The following is a 17,627-nucleotide window of genomic DNA, read 5'->3' as shown; positions in this document are numbered from 1 at the left end:
TCATTCAAATGTAAAAATTGTCTTCTTAAACTGTGAGAATAATTAGTATGTTATTATTATCATTTAGGTATGATTGTATATTTATCTTTAATCAATGTCAGTAAGATAATTTGTTTGACATTTTACTTTTTCTAGGAAATGTATGCTGATATGGAGAATCTGGAGCCAGCATTCAAGAACCTCAAGCAGAATGCTGATGATTTGGCTAACAAGAGTCACGGAGGTCCAGCATCCACCATCCGTCTGAACACAGCCAATCTTCAACAGAAATGTGACCAGCTTAACAGCCGAGCCTTGGAACGAAAGGTGGGTCACAGATCATTATTTGTAAATTACAGTTATGCAATAATCTTGATTTTAAAAAAAAAAAAAACAAAAAAAATTCTAAAACAATCTGGAGTGGAATTTTGTACTCAAAGAAATAAATGATTTTTTTTCACCATCCAATGTGACTAGTCTAAGTCGCTCAATAAAATATGCTAGTGGGCAAGCTCTCAGGTATAAATTGATTGTACAGATCTTTTTAAAAAATGACTTTCAGTCTCTAAATAGACTGCGTTTTAAGTTATTATTTTATAAAATTTGTTTGATTTTCAAAATTTTTTGGGGGGTTTTGTTTGTTTTGTTCGCGTTTTTTTTTTCTACTTTTTTTTATAGGCATTGATAGTAATACGTAAGTTAAACACTGACTTGTTTGGAGACAATAATGATGGTAACAACTTATTCTATTTGTCCTAATCAGATGTCACTGATCTGTGCAGTCACTGAAATTTTGATCAGAGTATTTGATGATTGATTAATTACTGCCTCTTTTCATTCTCATTTTGTGTAACTCTCAATAAACAAAAATATTTGATTTGTTTTGGGTTTGTTTTTTTTTTTTAGAAAAAATTGGAAGATGCTGTTGGGATGGCTGATAATTTCAATGATGACCTGAACAAATTCATGGCGTGGTTGACAGACACTGAGAAGACATTGAACAACCTGAAACCTGTCAGTCGATTGGTTGATAGAGTCACAGCTCAGATAGAGGACCACAGGGTAAGGACTTGATTTCAACTTATAAATAACAATAATAATAATAATAATAATAATAATAATAATAATAATAATAATAATAATAATAATAATAATAATAATAATAATAATAATAATAATAATAATATAAAAATAATATATTAATAATAATAATAATAATAATAATAATAATAATAATAATAATGATAATAATAATAATAATAATAAAATAATTATAATATTAATACATGGCATTTTTATCGAGCATTGTCATCACTGTGTGATGCTCAATGCACGTTGCAAATAAATATATAAAAGTTACATATATAAATGGTATACCACAATGTTATCAATAGCATCACTGTATGTAATGTCGTATCAATATCATGAAAATGTAACAGTAAAAAGGTAGTGCTTTAACAATGATTTAAAACTAGCAATAGAATTCACTCCTCTTATCCTTCTGGGCAAATCATTATCTGAAAAAGATATTATACTGAATAATTTATCCTTTATTTATCTGGTTATAACTACAAATCCTAATGTAATCACCAAGAACATGGTAGAACATTGAAAATGCACTATATTAAGATGGCCGATCCTAGATTTATGTAGAAGGTTACATTCTGATATACAAGTGAATGATTGATTGACTACCTGCAAGGAAACGGGACACTTTTGCACTACAAACCCATTGAAACATTGAAAATAAATGGGAAGAAAAAATCGATATGCCTAGTGTCATATTAGTAATTAGGAGGAATAAGGTATTACTCGGCATTTCATTTACTTTATCAAATAAATTGAGCTTTTATATAGCGCAATATCCACTAAACGTACTTAAAGCGTTTTACAAGGGGTCCCTGGCCAACAGCAACACTTAACATGAAGGACGTGACATGACGCCTGTTAGGTGATATTACAATTTTTTTCAGACAGAGACAATGCTGTTAACGGCCAGGTATTCATTTCACACTTGAGTACGGTGAGAGAATGTGAGTAAAGAGCCTTTTCCAAGGACTCAACTATGCGCTGAGCAAGGTTCAAACCCAGGATCTTCCGATCCGAAAGCGAGTGTCATACCACAAGACCACATAGCCGCACTGATGATAATCAATCTATCTATTGCCATATTTATTACCTAGGTGCTACAAAAGGACATCAGCAGTCACAGAGATGCCATGTTTGCTTTGGACAAGATGGGCACCCACCTCAAGTACTTCAGCCAGAAACAAGATGTCATCCTCATCAAGAACCTGCTATCCAGTGTCCAGCACCGATGGGAGAAAGTCGTCTCTCGAAGTGCCGAAAGGACTCGTCACCTAGAGAGAGGATACAAGGAGGCTAAACAAGTAAGATATGGCAACAATGATATGTAGAGAACTACTGTTGGTTGTATTTTGGTATCAGAGTTTGTTAAAAATTTTAAAAGAAAAGTGACAACATTTTGAAATTTGTTTAGTTCAGATGTTTTCTGTTGGTACTGGTTTACAGTGTAATAATTTTGTAATAGCAATATTTTATCAAAGACATTTTAACAATTATAAATAAGTTCCAGCGTTATGATCGTATCATGGCTTAGATGTTCATTGTTTTTTTGTTTTATTTCACCTTTAACCTTTACAGTTCTACGACTCCTGGAAAGATTTGTTGCAATGGCTGACAGATGCTGAAAAGGCCTTGGACTCTGAGACCAGTGTCGGGAACGAGCCTGACAAAATTAAGGCACAGATTGCCAGACATAAGGTATGTTGATATATCAGCCACATGGACTCATTTTGATGATGCACATTATGTTTTTACTGAACTGGCTAAGCAGGAATATCTGCTGAGAGAACTGTATAGTGGACCGATTTAAAAAATGTTATAAGAATAATGTCAATATATAAGAAAATTGTTTTTAATCGAGATATATGGAAGTAGTGTATTATAATTTAAACAAACCTATTAATTGTGCAGCAGTAAACTTTTAAAACTAAATCAAATCATACAATTTATTTTCAAATACGTTTTGCTACATCCAATATCCAGGAATTCCAAAGGCGTCTTGGAGCCAAGCAGCCAGTCTACGATGGCATCAACCGTACAGGAAATGCCCTCCATAATCGTTGTCTTGACGACGACAAACCAGCTATCCAGGAACTGTTGTCTGAGCTCAAGAACAAATGGAATGCAGTATGTGGAAAGTCTGTGCTGAGGTAAATAGACACGTCTCACACATGTTTGGTGTCTTTTTTAAATTGATTTAGTTATATATTCCTTTTTGTAAAAAATTTATGGGTTTTTTTTTCTTTCTTTTATTCACAGTCAATCATCATCTCTATGATTAAGTGTGTTTATATAATATCTGATTCCTATGCCAGCTTTTCTATAAGACTTTGAGTGGTTTCATAGATTGCTGCACACATTCACGTTTGAGAACTAATTACTATTTTAATAGCTGTTGTGACCTAATGGTATTGCATCTATGGATCTCTAAAGTTTCCATTCTTTCACATAGTTGACCATATTATTCTCTGTCATTGATATGACTTAGATGTTTTTACAAGTTTTAATACATTTCTACGTCATCTTCATCCTACAGGCAACGCAAATTGGAAGAAGGCCTGTTGTTGACTGGACAATTCAACGATGCCTTACAAGCCTTGTTGGATTGGCTGGCCAAAATGGAGCCATCTCTGGCAGAGGACACACCTGTTCACGGGGACTTGGACACAGTCAATGGCTTTATAGACAAACACAAGGTGAGTTGATAACAGTTGTATGGTAAAATATTAGGGTGCAGACTCTGAGTCTTCTTTTTCTTCGTCACATAACCCGATTGACTGTTAGATTGGATATGTGGTCAAGTGGTATGACACTCGCTTTCGGATCGGAAGGTCCTGGGTCCGAGCCTCACTCAGCACATAGTTGAGTCCTTGGAAAAGACTCTTTACTCACATTCTCTCACCGTACTCAGGTGTAAAATGATTACCTGGCCGTTAACAGCGTTGTCTTTGTCCGAAAAATTGAAATATCGCCTAACAGGCAGCATGTCCCGACCTACATGTTAAATGTTGTTGTTGACCAGGGACCCCTTGTAAAGCGCTTTGAGCACATTTAGTGGATATTGCGCTATATAAAATCAAATTTTTTTGTTTTTTTAATTACTGTCTAAAGTGGATATATCCGAAAAGGAAAAGGAAAATTTTGATACTCTCTAATGCATCTTTAAAGATTTAATTGTAAAGTTTCAAGACAATATTCTGGAAAGTTGTCTAGGATACAGTGCCAGACAAAAGCAAATAGAAAATATAAAGAAAAAATGTGTCGTTAAAAACCTGCTGTCCTTGACTGAGACTATCGATTGAAGAACGTTTTGATACTGATATTTTAGTATCTTCTTTTTATATTGTGTTAATATATGCAGAAAAAAATTTACCTGTTATTTGATTTTGAATGCCTTTCAAAAAAATTTTCAGGCATTCCAACAAGAACTCGGTGCTAGGGCGGCAACAGTGCAATTTGTAAAGAAATCAGCCAAGGAGTTGATAGAGAAATCCACAGAGGATACGTCCCATGTCCAGTCTCAGCTGATAGAGTTGTCTGCCTTGTGGGACAGAGTGTGTAAACTCAGCGTCAACATGCAAGACAGGCTGACACAGGCACAGAAATTGGTAAGATCTTACTAACACGTTTATTCTGATAACATACTGAACTCACACATTTATGAAAAAGGCTTCAAATAGAATAGATTTCAAAAAGAGATTGATTAATATAATGAAAGATGGTATAAGTATTTAACAAAATAATAATACAAAACAAGTGGCATTTTGGAATTGGTCTTAGATCGGACTTGTTTAGGATGTTACACACCACATACAAATAATATTTGACGTCATTTTGAAAATTTTAGATTTAAAACATATTATTAAATAAAATTAAAGCTAAAAAAATTTTTAGGTTAAATAATAAGAAATATATTTTTATTTTGATAAGTGTGAATTATAGATAACGGTTAATAAGCTATTAAATACAAATTGCGGATACCATATTGTTCAAGGCTATATATATATATATATATATATATATATATATATATATATACTTTATTTACATCCTATTTTACTTTATATTTTAACAAATTTAGCCTTCCATGCTTCTATTGTTAGTTTTGTGTGTTTAATAGTCTTTGAGATATGAATGAAATGAGAGATTTTGTTGAATGACATCAGAGGTTCCTTTTCATTTACTTTTTAGGGCGAAGAATTCCATAAGAAAGGTTCCCACCTTTTGGACTGGCTGGCAGATGCAGAACGACAGCTGCGATTTAAGGGTGCTATTCCTGATGAGGAAGCTCAGATTCTTCAACAGCTGGAAGATCACAAGGTTAGTGGGAGATGAGTAAATCCAGAGCTGCCAACCTACTGCAAAAAATGCGGAATTGTATGCATTTTCAGCGATTGTACGCTTGTACGCATTTCCCCCAAGATTGTACCCATTTTCAGTGTACAGAGTCACTTCAGTTTTCTTTAGTTGTAATTCATATTATTACTAGCCTATTGAGAAACCTTGGTGACCAAGTGGATATTCATATATTTTTTGATCAATTATGATCTTCATGCTGGGAGGTAGAATTCTGAAAGGATTGGATTATAGTCTTGGGAATATCATTGTTGCTGCAATTGAGCTTGTGCGGTGTGACTTTATGTAAGTTTACCTTCCTCTTACTTTCACAATGGTTACTTTTCGTCGATTTCAGGATTGTACCCAATTTTTATGAAATCTCCCCCATTTTGAGGTCCCATTGTACACATTCTCATCAGATGGGGTTGGCAGCTCTGATTTACTAAATCTCATATCAGGCTATTTTGGAACTATTTTGTCTGTTAGCCATTTATTGTCAAAACTGGCACTTCTCTTGATTAGATATGAATTATGTAAACCACAGTCCAATTTCCCCAGTGCATTAAGGAATCCTGAATACAACAACTTCAAAATGTGTACAGAAAGATTAAATTTTTGTTGTTGTCTGTTATGGTATTGTTGCTTATTTAGATGCCTTTGGGTCTTTGTCCAAGGGACTTACAATAATATTTGGAAATTGTTTTGAGTTGCTCAGATGCTCGGTAAAGGGTATCGTCGATATGGGGGAAAGGAGGGGGAAGGGAGGAAGTCAATATTGTTAAGCTGTTGTAAATAACATAGTCGCATTTTAGATTTTTTAACTGCTTAGAATATCATTTTTAACTGTTTAAAATTTTTTAACTTTATTTTTAAGATAACTCGCAGATTTAGATTTTCAGGGATTTTTCATGGGTTTTTTTTCTGGATTATTGAATTTACTTGATATTTTTTTCCACTTTTACAGAAATTTGAAGAATCAATGCTCCGTCAAGAAGGCACCCTGCGTGAAACCTTGAACATCGGTCAGGACATCATGAAGAGGTGTCATCCCGATGCCATCTCTACCATGAAGCACTGGCTTGGAGCATTGAGGAGTCGATGGGAAGAGGTAAGGAAATATCTAGTTTGTAATTGTAATAAATTATTGAATTTTCTCCAATCTTTCATAGATATTTTCATTAGTTACATAGTCGATCCATGATAATTTTATGCATCCAAACCGATGAGTACTTATTTGCACGTCTGATGATAACCCAAATTTTCATGGTCTCATTGTTGTGATGGAAATACTCTTAAACCAATGCAAAATATTCTCCATGACAACAATATTCAAACGAGCCCGTAATTGTGTCCGGTTATCAGACCTGCAATTATGTTCACGTCTATCCAAACACTTGTTCGGTGATTCTTATTTTATAAACTTCGAAGATTATTAAATCCGGATAAGTAAAAGAAGAAAAGCATTCACCTTAACATCGGTGCTTGAATTTAGAATTGACAATTTAAATAAGGTATGTTGATATATCAGCCACATGGACTCATTTTGATGATGCACATTATGTTTTTACTGAACTGGCTAAGCAGGAATATCTGCTGAGAGAACTGTATAGCGGACCGATTTTAAAAATGTTATTAGAATAATGTCAATATATAAGAAAATTGTTCTTAATCGAGATATATGGAAGTAGTGTATTATAATTTAACAAACCTATTAATTGTGCAGCAGTAAACTTTTAAAACTAAATCAAATCATACAATTTATTTCAAATACTTTTTGCAACATCCAATATCCAGGAATTCCAAAGGCGTCTTAAATATAAAACCAGCAGTTCTGGAAAACATAATATTGTTATTTGTGGATAATCTGAAAGTGAAAGGCTGGTATTGATTTTATGGATTAAATATTTTGATTGTTTTCTCTTTTGTCACCAGATGATGGCTTTGAGTCGACAGAGGCAGAGACGTCTCGGCGAGGCTCTGAGCCAGAATCGTCGAAACAACGCCATGTTAGATGACCTCCTGGCCTGGCTCAATGGCGCTGAGCTCAAACTGACAGACCTGGACAAGGAGCCCATCCCACAAGATCTGCAGATTATTCAAGATCTCATCACAGATCACCAGGTAGGGTGGATGCTATGGATGATTTTGTTGATTGATGACTCAACATGACAACTATTTTGTACTTGGATGATTTTATATGTATCATATATCTGTCTAAATGTTTAACTCACTCAATCCTAGAGTTTTTTGCTACTTTTCAAAATTGGAAAAAATTTATTAAAAATGAGCATGTACATAGATAGTTTTATTCAACTACCATTAACATGTAAAAACTAAATACATTAGCTTTGATAAGACGCCTATAATTTGTCTCATAAAAATGTAATAAATAGGCCTAGGGTAAACGTAACCCTGGTAAGCTATGGATATATTCGGTGTTAGGGTTGAGTGAGTTAAAGGTGTATCTGCTTATCTTTGAAATTCGTTAAGCATATAGCCATAGCTTGTCCTATGACATTTTGAATTAAATTCTAGTATAATATTTATAAAGCATTTTATCATTATTCATAATGATCTTCACTGCACTGTAATGTTTTTTCCCTGATGGGCAATGTGCATGTAACTTTTAAAAATGACAACTGAGGCCTTTTTTGATGCTAACATATCACTTTTATAACAAAAGATAGTGTTGTTTGACAGCAGGAAAACCCCCATTATATATATATCTGTAAAGCCGAAAATTTTAAGGGATTAGTTTGTTTGCTTGTATGTTACACTCTTTACAATCAGATATTGTAAGACTGTGTCATATCTATGTGTTATTTGTATTATAAAATATCCAAACTCCCTTGTTTCCAGACATTCCAAAATGACATGTCCACCAAACAGCCAGAGGTTGATAGGTTGACCAAGGCAGACAAGAGAAAACTCCATTCTATGTCCGACTCCCCTCATTCTGGCATTCCATTGTACAGGGGTGGCGTCACGCCTCGTACTCCACGCACCTCCAAAATTCCAACCATGCGGTCAGTCTTTAATGGGTTAATTAATTATTTTTATTATTTAGATCACACATTTTCCTTTCAACATTTTCATTGCTTCGCTTGTTTCATTTATTCTTCCAGATGACTATATGGACATAAATTTCCATTTCATCCAGTTCAAGTTACTGCTAGGCACCCATTTTTATGTATTAGCAATTTTACAATATCCATTGCTACCTCTAGCATCGCACTCATTCACACTTGAATGTGATGATCAATTTAGCATTTTATTTTTATACTAGCTTTTTAAAAATAAATTTATCTTTACATTGCATAAAGAACAATCAATTTGACTGTTGTTTTCATCTTCTCTTTAACTTTTTGCTTTTTCCAAATTTTTTTTATAACATGACAACAATATATTCTAGCTTTTTTTCAAAAATGATATAGACCGATTACGAAGATGATCAGATTTTATAAGGTTGGAAAAAGGTAAGAGAAAATTGCCTTTGCTTTTAAAGGCAACATCAAACCAACTTAACTCTGACTTGAAGTGAAGATATGTATAAGTCACACCAATATTATACGGTGTTAATCTTTTTAAAGCTGTCTTTTCCTTCAAGTCAGAATTATGTAAAACCACATAGAAATATAATTGTCTTTGCCATACCCACTTTAGAAGACGTTTATTTCCTTCTCCCCCATCCAGTGCTGACCGTCTCGACAGCTCAGGTCGCAGAACACCCGATCCTCACAGTCGAAAAACCCCAGAACACTTTTCTGGCAGAAAAACACCTGATCACTTTTCTGGCAGAAAAACACCTGACCACTTTTCTGGACGAAAAACTCCTGATCCCAGTAGCCGTTCTGGCCGAGCTACTCCTGATCACAGTGGACGAAGGACACCAGATCACTTATCTGGCCGTAAGACACCTGACAGATTGCGGTCAGGTCGTAGGACTCCAGAGCCAGCCTTCTACAACCCAAGGGTGGGTGCCTTGTTCAACAAGTACAGACAGGTCTGGCTCATGTCCATGGACAGGCAGAGGAAGTTGCAAGATGCTCTGGATTATCTGAATGAGGTGGGTGGTGTGCTTGTTGCTTTGGTATCTAGAAAAAATGTTGTGAGAAATGGTTAAAATGGGTTTGCCATTTTTGGTGAAATTTTTTTTGTTGGAGGGTGGGAATGTCTTTTTTTTGTGTGGGGGGGGGGGGGGGGATGTAAATAAATTGAAATGTTTCGTCAAAGTGATAAATCGACACCTCTATTTATGTGCTTTACTAAACTAAACTTTTAATCCGTTTTTTACCATAAAGGTTTTGTTTTCTTCCCTCCTTCTTCCATCCTTTTTTTTTATTCTTTTGTGGACGACACCTTTGATTCGTACATACTTCAGTATTGCAATTATAAAAATGCACATGTGATTTTTTTTTTTTTTGGATATATTTACTTGTTTATTTTGCTTTAGATGTCATTTTGATTTTTTTTTAAAATAATTATTTACCTCCTTGATTCAAGTTAACTTGACATCTAACACCATCAACAGGCCTTGGATCGGGATAAACATTCCTTATGTTGCTGGGTTTTTTTGTTTTTTTTTATTACCTCCAAAAATAGTGAATTTTTACTTTGTTACCTTTCTGATATTGCTGGTCTTATTTATTGTTTTTTTTTTTTTTTTTAATATACAATCCCTCTTTTTCATCTATGTCAGAGTTTACAGGAGAGTAATGATAACACACCAGAACATGAACATGAACATGAACCTCAACATGAACATGAACCTCAAGTACTTGAAACGCTATTTTCAAAGGGTTTTTTTTTTGTTTTTTTTTTGCTTTGGTCATTTTCATCAAACCCCTTATTGGCATCCTTGCCTTAAATTTCTTTGTACAATTGTACAGTCTCTTTAGACACTTGATCCAGACGAACGAGCAAAGCTTTACCATGCAAGAGACACACACACTTCCTCAAACCACTCTTGCCTTCATCCTCTCCCATAAGGAGCATTCAATTTAGAGTATACCTTGCAAGTTGTGTCGCTACCTACCATTCTGCATAATTTAATAGGGAAATGCTTTAAGGTTTCATTCCGCACCCTGCTTCTGTTTATTTTCTGTTCAAATCTCTCCTGATACACTGCAGCCTTTTATCTCTGAAAACACCCCATCCCTTTTTTTTTAAGAAAGAGATTTTTCAAATCAGCCTCCATATTACTTCCCTTTATTAAAATACTTCCAGCAGAGACTCTGTGACTGTCTGGTTGATAGCATTAAATGGTTTCTTCTCCTCCACACCATTGGAAAGTGAAATGATCAGTCGCTCAACAACTGTACCAGTCTTCAATTTGCTGAAGTTTTGGCCTGAAAGGAAGAAGAAGATTGCTCTTAGATCGACATCTTTTCAATGGTTGAATTATTCCCCTTTGTTTAACATTTTCCCTAAACAAGAATTGCCTTGTCAAAGATTTGCTTCCTTTGCCGTAATCTTCCATTTTTGCCTTTACACAACACAGATGTGTCGCAAACGCTGCAAACCCCCCAAAAATAAACCATGTTTTTTAAGCTGTTTGCTCCTGTTCAAGCTATTTTGACTTTATGCCCTTTAAATCTGAATGTTTTTAATTGGAGAACCTCTGAAAATCACTGTCTGTATTTTGTATCTCACACCAACAACTTGAAAAACAGCCTGAATACCTGATCTTCTTTAGTTTCTGATTCAAAGGTTTGGAGACATAATTTCTTTATCTATGGCTATTTAATAATGGCTGGGTGTTGTTACTGATCCCAAAACTTTAAAAGTTGGATAATGGAAATCATGTCAGGCTTATTTCTTATTCCTTTGCTTTCCTGTTCCTCCGATCATATCATCAACAAGTACTGAAAACACGGGCATATTTTGCCTGCTTATGTTGGACATGCAACCTGGAATTCCTCTATATCTAAATGAAGATCTTGCCTGTTTCCTGAAACTTTTTGAAATATTTTCTTTTCTAATCTAATTTTGTGTTAGTACTAAGGAAGGAAGAGCTCGTACCTAGTGAAGTCTTATTGACTTGGGTGACTTCTGAATATGATATAAACAATTTAATTGAGCTCATTGAATTCATATTTCATTAAATTGGAAGATTTTCCTCATTAAATGTAACCCAATGTCTCAAAAGGTTTTTGTTTCCGTATGAATTCGAGCCTAAAAAGTTAGAAATCTGAATGAAAATTATTGGAAATAAGAACTTTGAGGGGTTTTTTGTTTGTTTGTTTGTTTTTTTTTTTTGCAATTTAAGAAGTTGTATTTTTTCTCCACCATATTGAATAGAAAAATATATAAACCCCAAGCGTCATATTTGTGGCTATGGATTTAATTTCTAGCATCTGGACATATTACCTCTTTGAGACAATGGGCCACATATAAACTGATTGATCAATCCAGCCAGGCCGAGTATTTTCCCCAAATGATTGGGCGATAGTCAATAAAATTTGTGTTTAAAGAAGACAAAATTGGTTTAAAACGCACTGTAGGATTCATTCAGATAATTATTTAGTTATATAGAGAGATTTACTGAATTCACATAGATGTAAATATATAATGAACTGTCTTTCTCCAGACTGAGAGAGTAATGAAGAAAGAGGTTTGTATGCTCTTTCAGGTTGATGATTTGATTTTTGTTTATATTTTTATTTTGCACACCTGACAAAAGAAAAAAAAGGCTTTTATTTTATTCTTCAAGTCACAAAAACTATACTCACTCTTATAGATAATTGACCTTGTAAAATCACAGGTCAATGCCAGTGTTCAGATTGTTTGTTATATCTTTTACTATTGCATTGTTTGATGCTTTGATATACCTGTTATTTATAAAATATATGAATTATCTCCCTATTATAAGGGCTTTTCTAAATGCGCTGAATTCGTCTCTGAGCACTGAAAGTAGTATGTTGGGTTTGAATAAAAGTAATTTTTCAAGGCCATACGGTCTAAGGGGCCTGTGTTTTTCCAGGTTTCTCTAGCATTAAATGGACCATAAGAATGGATTATTACCATTTGAATAGATAGAATGAAATTGACGTCACCCAAGTCTTTGTTATTGTATTTTGCCATCCGCGTTTATGAGTAATTCTCACTATACTATATTAACCAGACTATAAACGTTTAACATTACACATAGTTTTGTGTATTGGTACATTAAACTTCTGGATGGCAATGTTGTGAGCTTCTTAGCCAAGCGCACACTATCTATAGGAATCTAGTGCATTGCAAAGTACTTTTTGAATGATCTTAAGAGACCCAAACAGAAGTGCCACTGAAAAAAATTGACACAGCCGATACTTTATTTCTTTGTTGATAATGAGATGTGTGGTCTACCAACTGAGTTATCATAACCAATGATGAATTCATTATTTTTTTTTTTGTATTGAACGTTTGATATAATCTGATTTACGCTTTTACTAGTCTTTGATTAAAATGTGACCCACCAGTTTAGTCTGGTTCTATGTCGGGATGAATAATATGTTTAAAATTATTGAAAATTGAATTGCATGAGATATAGTTATTTTATAAGTTTCCAAAATAACTGAACTCTTGTATGGAACAATGTCTATAAAAATATAATCAAATCACAATACTAGGGGTTAGGCCAACAACAACACTCAACATGCATGTTGGACAATCATGATAGAGAATTAAGGGCTAGATACTCATTTGACACCCGTGATATGTGAGAAAATGTGAGTAAAAAGCCTTTTTCAAGGATTTTACTTTGCCTTGTCCACAGCAGGACTCAAATCCTGAACTTGCAAAGCGATATAAACCTTTTATGGGAAGATTTAGTGCGGTCTTTTAAACTGGAAGATTATTATCTTATTCAGCGGTTCTCAATCACCTTGACATAATGCCATAGCAGAGCGGGGGGGGGGGGGGGGGGGGGGATATGATGGGCTCAATATTGAAGTTTGAGCTGTTGTCAGTAAAGTTCACATTTTGAAATATTTACAGCTTCCAGTTTTTCTTACAACACTAACGACTGGAGAAGGAATTTTTCATTTAAATATTTAATTGGTTTTCTAAGTTATTTTATTTATGGGATACAAAATAACAAGAATATTTTAATTTTGCTCTAACTTTTTAATCTGGTTCAGGTGGGTTTTAATTTTTATCTAAAATGAAGGAAAGTAGATGAAGTTTCATCTTATGAAAACGAATACTTGATACTACTAACAAAAGTATTTTTATGTATTCACTGTGTGATGCTTTTTGAATTGATTATTCACTGATGTTCGGACAGCAGACAAATTTGTTTTCTGAAATTAGTTCTAGTAACAAAATTATCAGCTTAAATCCTCAAGACTTTCGTAACGTTGCCCGTCTGTATTTGTTTTTCTTTTAATAATTACCTTTCAATTTAGACACCACATAATGTGAATTTCACAAAGACATACAGCATTTGTATTTAGTTTGAATAATGTTTGTTACTTGTTCTTGATTCTTTTTTAAAGTTTTACTTTATTTTTGTGTATTCACTTTTTTGTTTGGTTTTATCTCCATAAAGACCTATTAATGAAATATATTATGAGGTCATATTCAAATAGTTAATTCCTCTTTAATTATCTTCTTTATTTTCTATCATCATGATATAGGAAATGTTTAGTGACGTCACAAAAACATCTTTATGTTTTATGATTCTTCTTATGTATAATTTTCATTCTATCCGAATAACAGTGAAGGTAATTTTGAAAGGCTTTGAGTAAAAACAAAGTAGGCGCAACATATTTTTCAGACTTGGATCATGCGTTTTTCGACGATCAAAGTCAAAGTTAACAAAAGGTTGTGTTTTTTGTGGTAAACCTTTAGACTCATAAGTGCCACTGATATCATCAAATGGACATTAACAATTACTTGTCACCCTTTGAATCAGGCACTGGTCTGACACAAAGTACTTTCTACCTTGCCTTACTTAGACCTAGTAATCCAGTGGACAGAGAAGTCAAAAAAAATGTTTAAAGACCTAACTCTGTAGATTCAAACCGAGTCCATTTGCATTTGATTCAAGTGCTCTACCAAATAACCAATGGAAACATTGCAATCTGATCCATATTGATCAGTTAATGCATGATGATGGATGATTATCCATTATTATTTTCTCAAAATCTGTGTTGTCTGCGTTCTATTGGAAGTTGAAGTCTTTCAATATCTCCTGCTCTTTATATAGTTTTAATTTTACTAACCCAGACCTCAGACGGACTCCCATTGCCTTAAACTGTCTAACAATTGTATAATTAACTTTATTTTCAGTTGGAGAGAATGAAGAACTTTGAATTTGAAGACTGGCGTAAGCGTTACCTACGGTGGATGCATCACAACAAGGCCAGAATTATGGACTTCTTCCGCAGACAAGACAAAGACAGGGATGGCCGAGTCACTCGCAAGGAGTTTATTGATGGGATTATCATGTCCAGTAAGATCTTCTGCATTTTCCATTGTAAATCAAGTTTTCAAAAATGACACATTTGGTTCAGAATGATATATTATTTGATTTTTTAAAAGTACCATCTGCTATTTCCATATAAAAATTTGTTGAAATCGTACACATTAATGATGTGTCAAAATTTGATCTCACAAGAATGATTTGTTGATCATGCTACATTAAAGACAAAATCATATTTTTTAGAAAGGGGACTTATAAGTTTGTAGTAAATTAAAGCAATGATGTACACGTAGCCAATAGAGCTTTATAAATGCTATATTATTTATTATAATAAGAACATTGCCAGAAAAAGAAATGAAATGCACTTATAATGAGTTGTTTTACACAATGTTCCCCGAAAAATGAAAAGCATTTTAAAAGATGTATAGGTTGCGAATTTCTTTACAAATAATATATTTTATTCAATAACTAAATATTTTTTTTTTGATGTCTAGTCATGAATGTTAAAATGGACAAGTTTTTGTTCAATGAATTGTATATTTTAAACAAAGTTACACACAAGAATTTTGTTAAACCCTTTTTTTTTCCTTCCTGAAAACGTTTTCAGAATTCCCAACATCCAGACCTGAAATGGAGGCTGTGGCAGACATATTTGATCGGGATGGAGATGGTTACATCAACTACAAGGAATTTGTGGCTGCCTTAAGACCTCCAGACAAAGACGTAAGGAGACTCTCACTCTAGCATAAGCATATCACTAGACTGCCTGTTGTATTTTCTTAAGAATACATAAAAAATGTCGTATGTCATTTACCCCTGGTAGATAGGGTTTCAATTTTACTCATTGGAATCATATCCAATAGTTATTATCAAGAACAGTAGAGGTGATGCCTGAAGCCTGGGCTATGTCTTGTGGTATGACACTCGCTTTCGGATCTGAAGGTCCTGGGTTCGAGCCTCTCCCATGTATAGTTTAGTCCTTGGAAAAGGCTCTTTACTCATATTTTCTCACCATACTTTGGGTGTAAAATGAGTACCTGGCCATTAACATTGTTGTCTATGTTGGAAAAAAATCGTAATATCACATAACAGGCGTCATGTTTTGTTCTACATATTACGTGTGGCCATTGGTCAGGGACTCCTTATAAAGCACTTTCAGCACGTTTAGTGGATATTGCGCTATTTAAAAGCTCAGTTTTTTTTAGGTTTTTTTCTAAAAGCCTGGGCTGGTAAAATGGGAAGGCTTCAAAAACTGTTGTTGTTTTTTTATTCAATCCTCATTTATCCCTATTTTAAAAATTTGTTTTTTTTTGGGGGGTTTTTGTGAACAGTAATAGATACCATTTCACATTTCACATTTATTGTGGTGATGGACAAATTTTGCTGTGATAGACGTAATGAATAGGCGTAGAGAATTTCTGTAATCTGTTTATTTTTAATTCATTCTACAAATTATTTGCTGAATTTAATTCACAACTGCTTCATAAGGTTTCACCAACAAAAACAAAATTTTTTTTTTTAAATAAAACTAATCCCTGATCCAGGAGGAATGGACGAGTGGATGGATAGGACTTTGCCCCATCTGAAAAGCATTTAATCAATCCAGTCATTACTTTATTATTATATTCCCTCAGGTAACAGAGCTGCTCTGAGCTGCTTTCTAACATTTCTCATTTTGAAAAAGAAGAAAAAAAAACAACTGATGAAGCAGTAGTTTGAAGTAATTAAATGTAGATAAGAATATGAAACTCTATAACATGTTTTAATATAAAGTGTTCTTGCTCTTTTCATAAGGTGAAGCCAGAGACCGACTCTGAGAAGATCCAGGATGAGGTGAAGAGACAGGTGTCCAAGTGTACCTGTGTCAAACAGTTCAAGATTCACAAGATTGGGGAAGGAAAATATCGGGTAAGGAAGACATACCAACATCATCATGAGATTAGATTTGGTCTGTGTTCTTTTGGTGGTCCTAATGATAGTGGTGATGATCATAATAATAGTAATAATAATAATAATAATAACGGTGATGATGATGATGATGATAATAATAATAATGATGATGATGATTATGATGATGATGGGATAAAGAAGGGGGAGGAGAAGAAGGAAGAGGAGGAGGAGGAAGAAGAAGAAGAGGGGAATGATGACAATTGTGATGATGTCAAAAATTGATATTCGGTTGTCAAGAAAAAACACATATTAAGGTTTTTAGAAGAAAAAAAATTTAGGTAATTTTATTTTGATTTAATTTTGTGTTGTTGTTTTTATTTTTTGGGTTTTTTTCCCTTGGGGGTGCGGGAGGGGGGGGTGGTTGGATTCACAGGATTTATATTTTTAAATCACGGTTTTACATTTTTCCTTTTACCTCTCCTAAAAATTTTGGGGTAATGTTCAATGTCAATAGTGGAGAAACATCATTGGTGTCCATTGTTGGGTGAGAATTTGCACACTTGTAGTAAAGAAATGTTAGAATTAGAAGCTTTTCATAAGATGTTTAATACATAATTTAAGTTTGTCAATAAATGTTGTATTCGTGAATAGAATTTGCTTCAAAGGAGTCTTAGGCTTTTTGTGACGTGAATCTTTCTTGTCCTGTAGCAAAACCAAGAGATTTTGAGCATAGTCATTATCACAATAGTCTGGCCCTGACATTAGTTCTTTGGGCAGATCATTTTACACATATCGCCTTACTCAACCCAAGTGTGAATGAATATCCATCGAGCTGGTGGATATTGTATTGGTTATTATTACTAAAGACAGGGCACCTAGCCTGCAACTTTTTTGGTTTCATACAGTCCATGATCACACAGCTTGGATG

At 34.0% G+C, this 17,627-nt stretch overlaps 1 protein-coding gene across 1 annotated transcript in view; it reads left to right on the top strand.

Moving 5' to 3' along the window:
• Nucleotides 1-17,627, top strand: part of LOC144963381 (dystonin-like) — a 281,117-nt gene that overhangs the window by 244,288 nt on the left and 19,202 nt on the right. The window contains exons 75-90 of the mRNA XM_078897353.1: nt 136-306; nt 886-1,041; nt 2,163-2,369; nt 2,644-2,763; nt 3,049-3,215; nt 3,602-3,761; nt 4,479-4,673; nt 5,257-5,385; nt 6,368-6,511; nt 7,336-7,524; nt 8,263-8,429; nt 9,097-9,469; nt 10,103-10,177; nt 14,677-14,839; nt 15,417-15,532; nt 16,604-16,717. Coding sequence (XP_078753479.1) covers nt 136-306; nt 886-1,041; nt 2,163-2,369; nt 2,644-2,763; nt 3,049-3,215; nt 3,602-3,761; nt 4,479-4,673; nt 5,257-5,385; nt 6,368-6,511; nt 7,336-7,524; nt 8,263-8,429; nt 9,097-9,469; nt 10,103-10,177; nt 14,677-14,839; nt 15,417-15,532; nt 16,604-16,717 — 2,646 coding nt within the window. The remainder of the gene's footprint in view (nt 1-135; nt 307-885; nt 1,042-2,162; nt 2,370-2,643; nt 2,764-3,048; nt 3,216-3,601; nt 3,762-4,478; nt 4,674-5,256; nt 5,386-6,367; nt 6,512-7,335; nt 7,525-8,262; nt 8,430-9,096; nt 9,470-10,102; nt 10,178-14,676; nt 14,840-15,416; nt 15,533-16,603; nt 16,718-17,627) is intronic.

The sequence above is a fragment of the Berghia stephanieae genome, chromosome 1 (assembly GCF_034508935.2).
Source record: "Berghia stephanieae isolate SIO BIC M18660-M18661 chromosome 1, UCSD_Bste_1.3, whole genome shotgun sequence".
NCBI lineage: Eukaryota > Metazoa > Mollusca > Gastropoda > Nudibranchia > Aeolidiidae > Berghia > Berghia stephanieae.
This window is presented reverse-complemented; position numbering and strand designations above follow the sequence as displayed.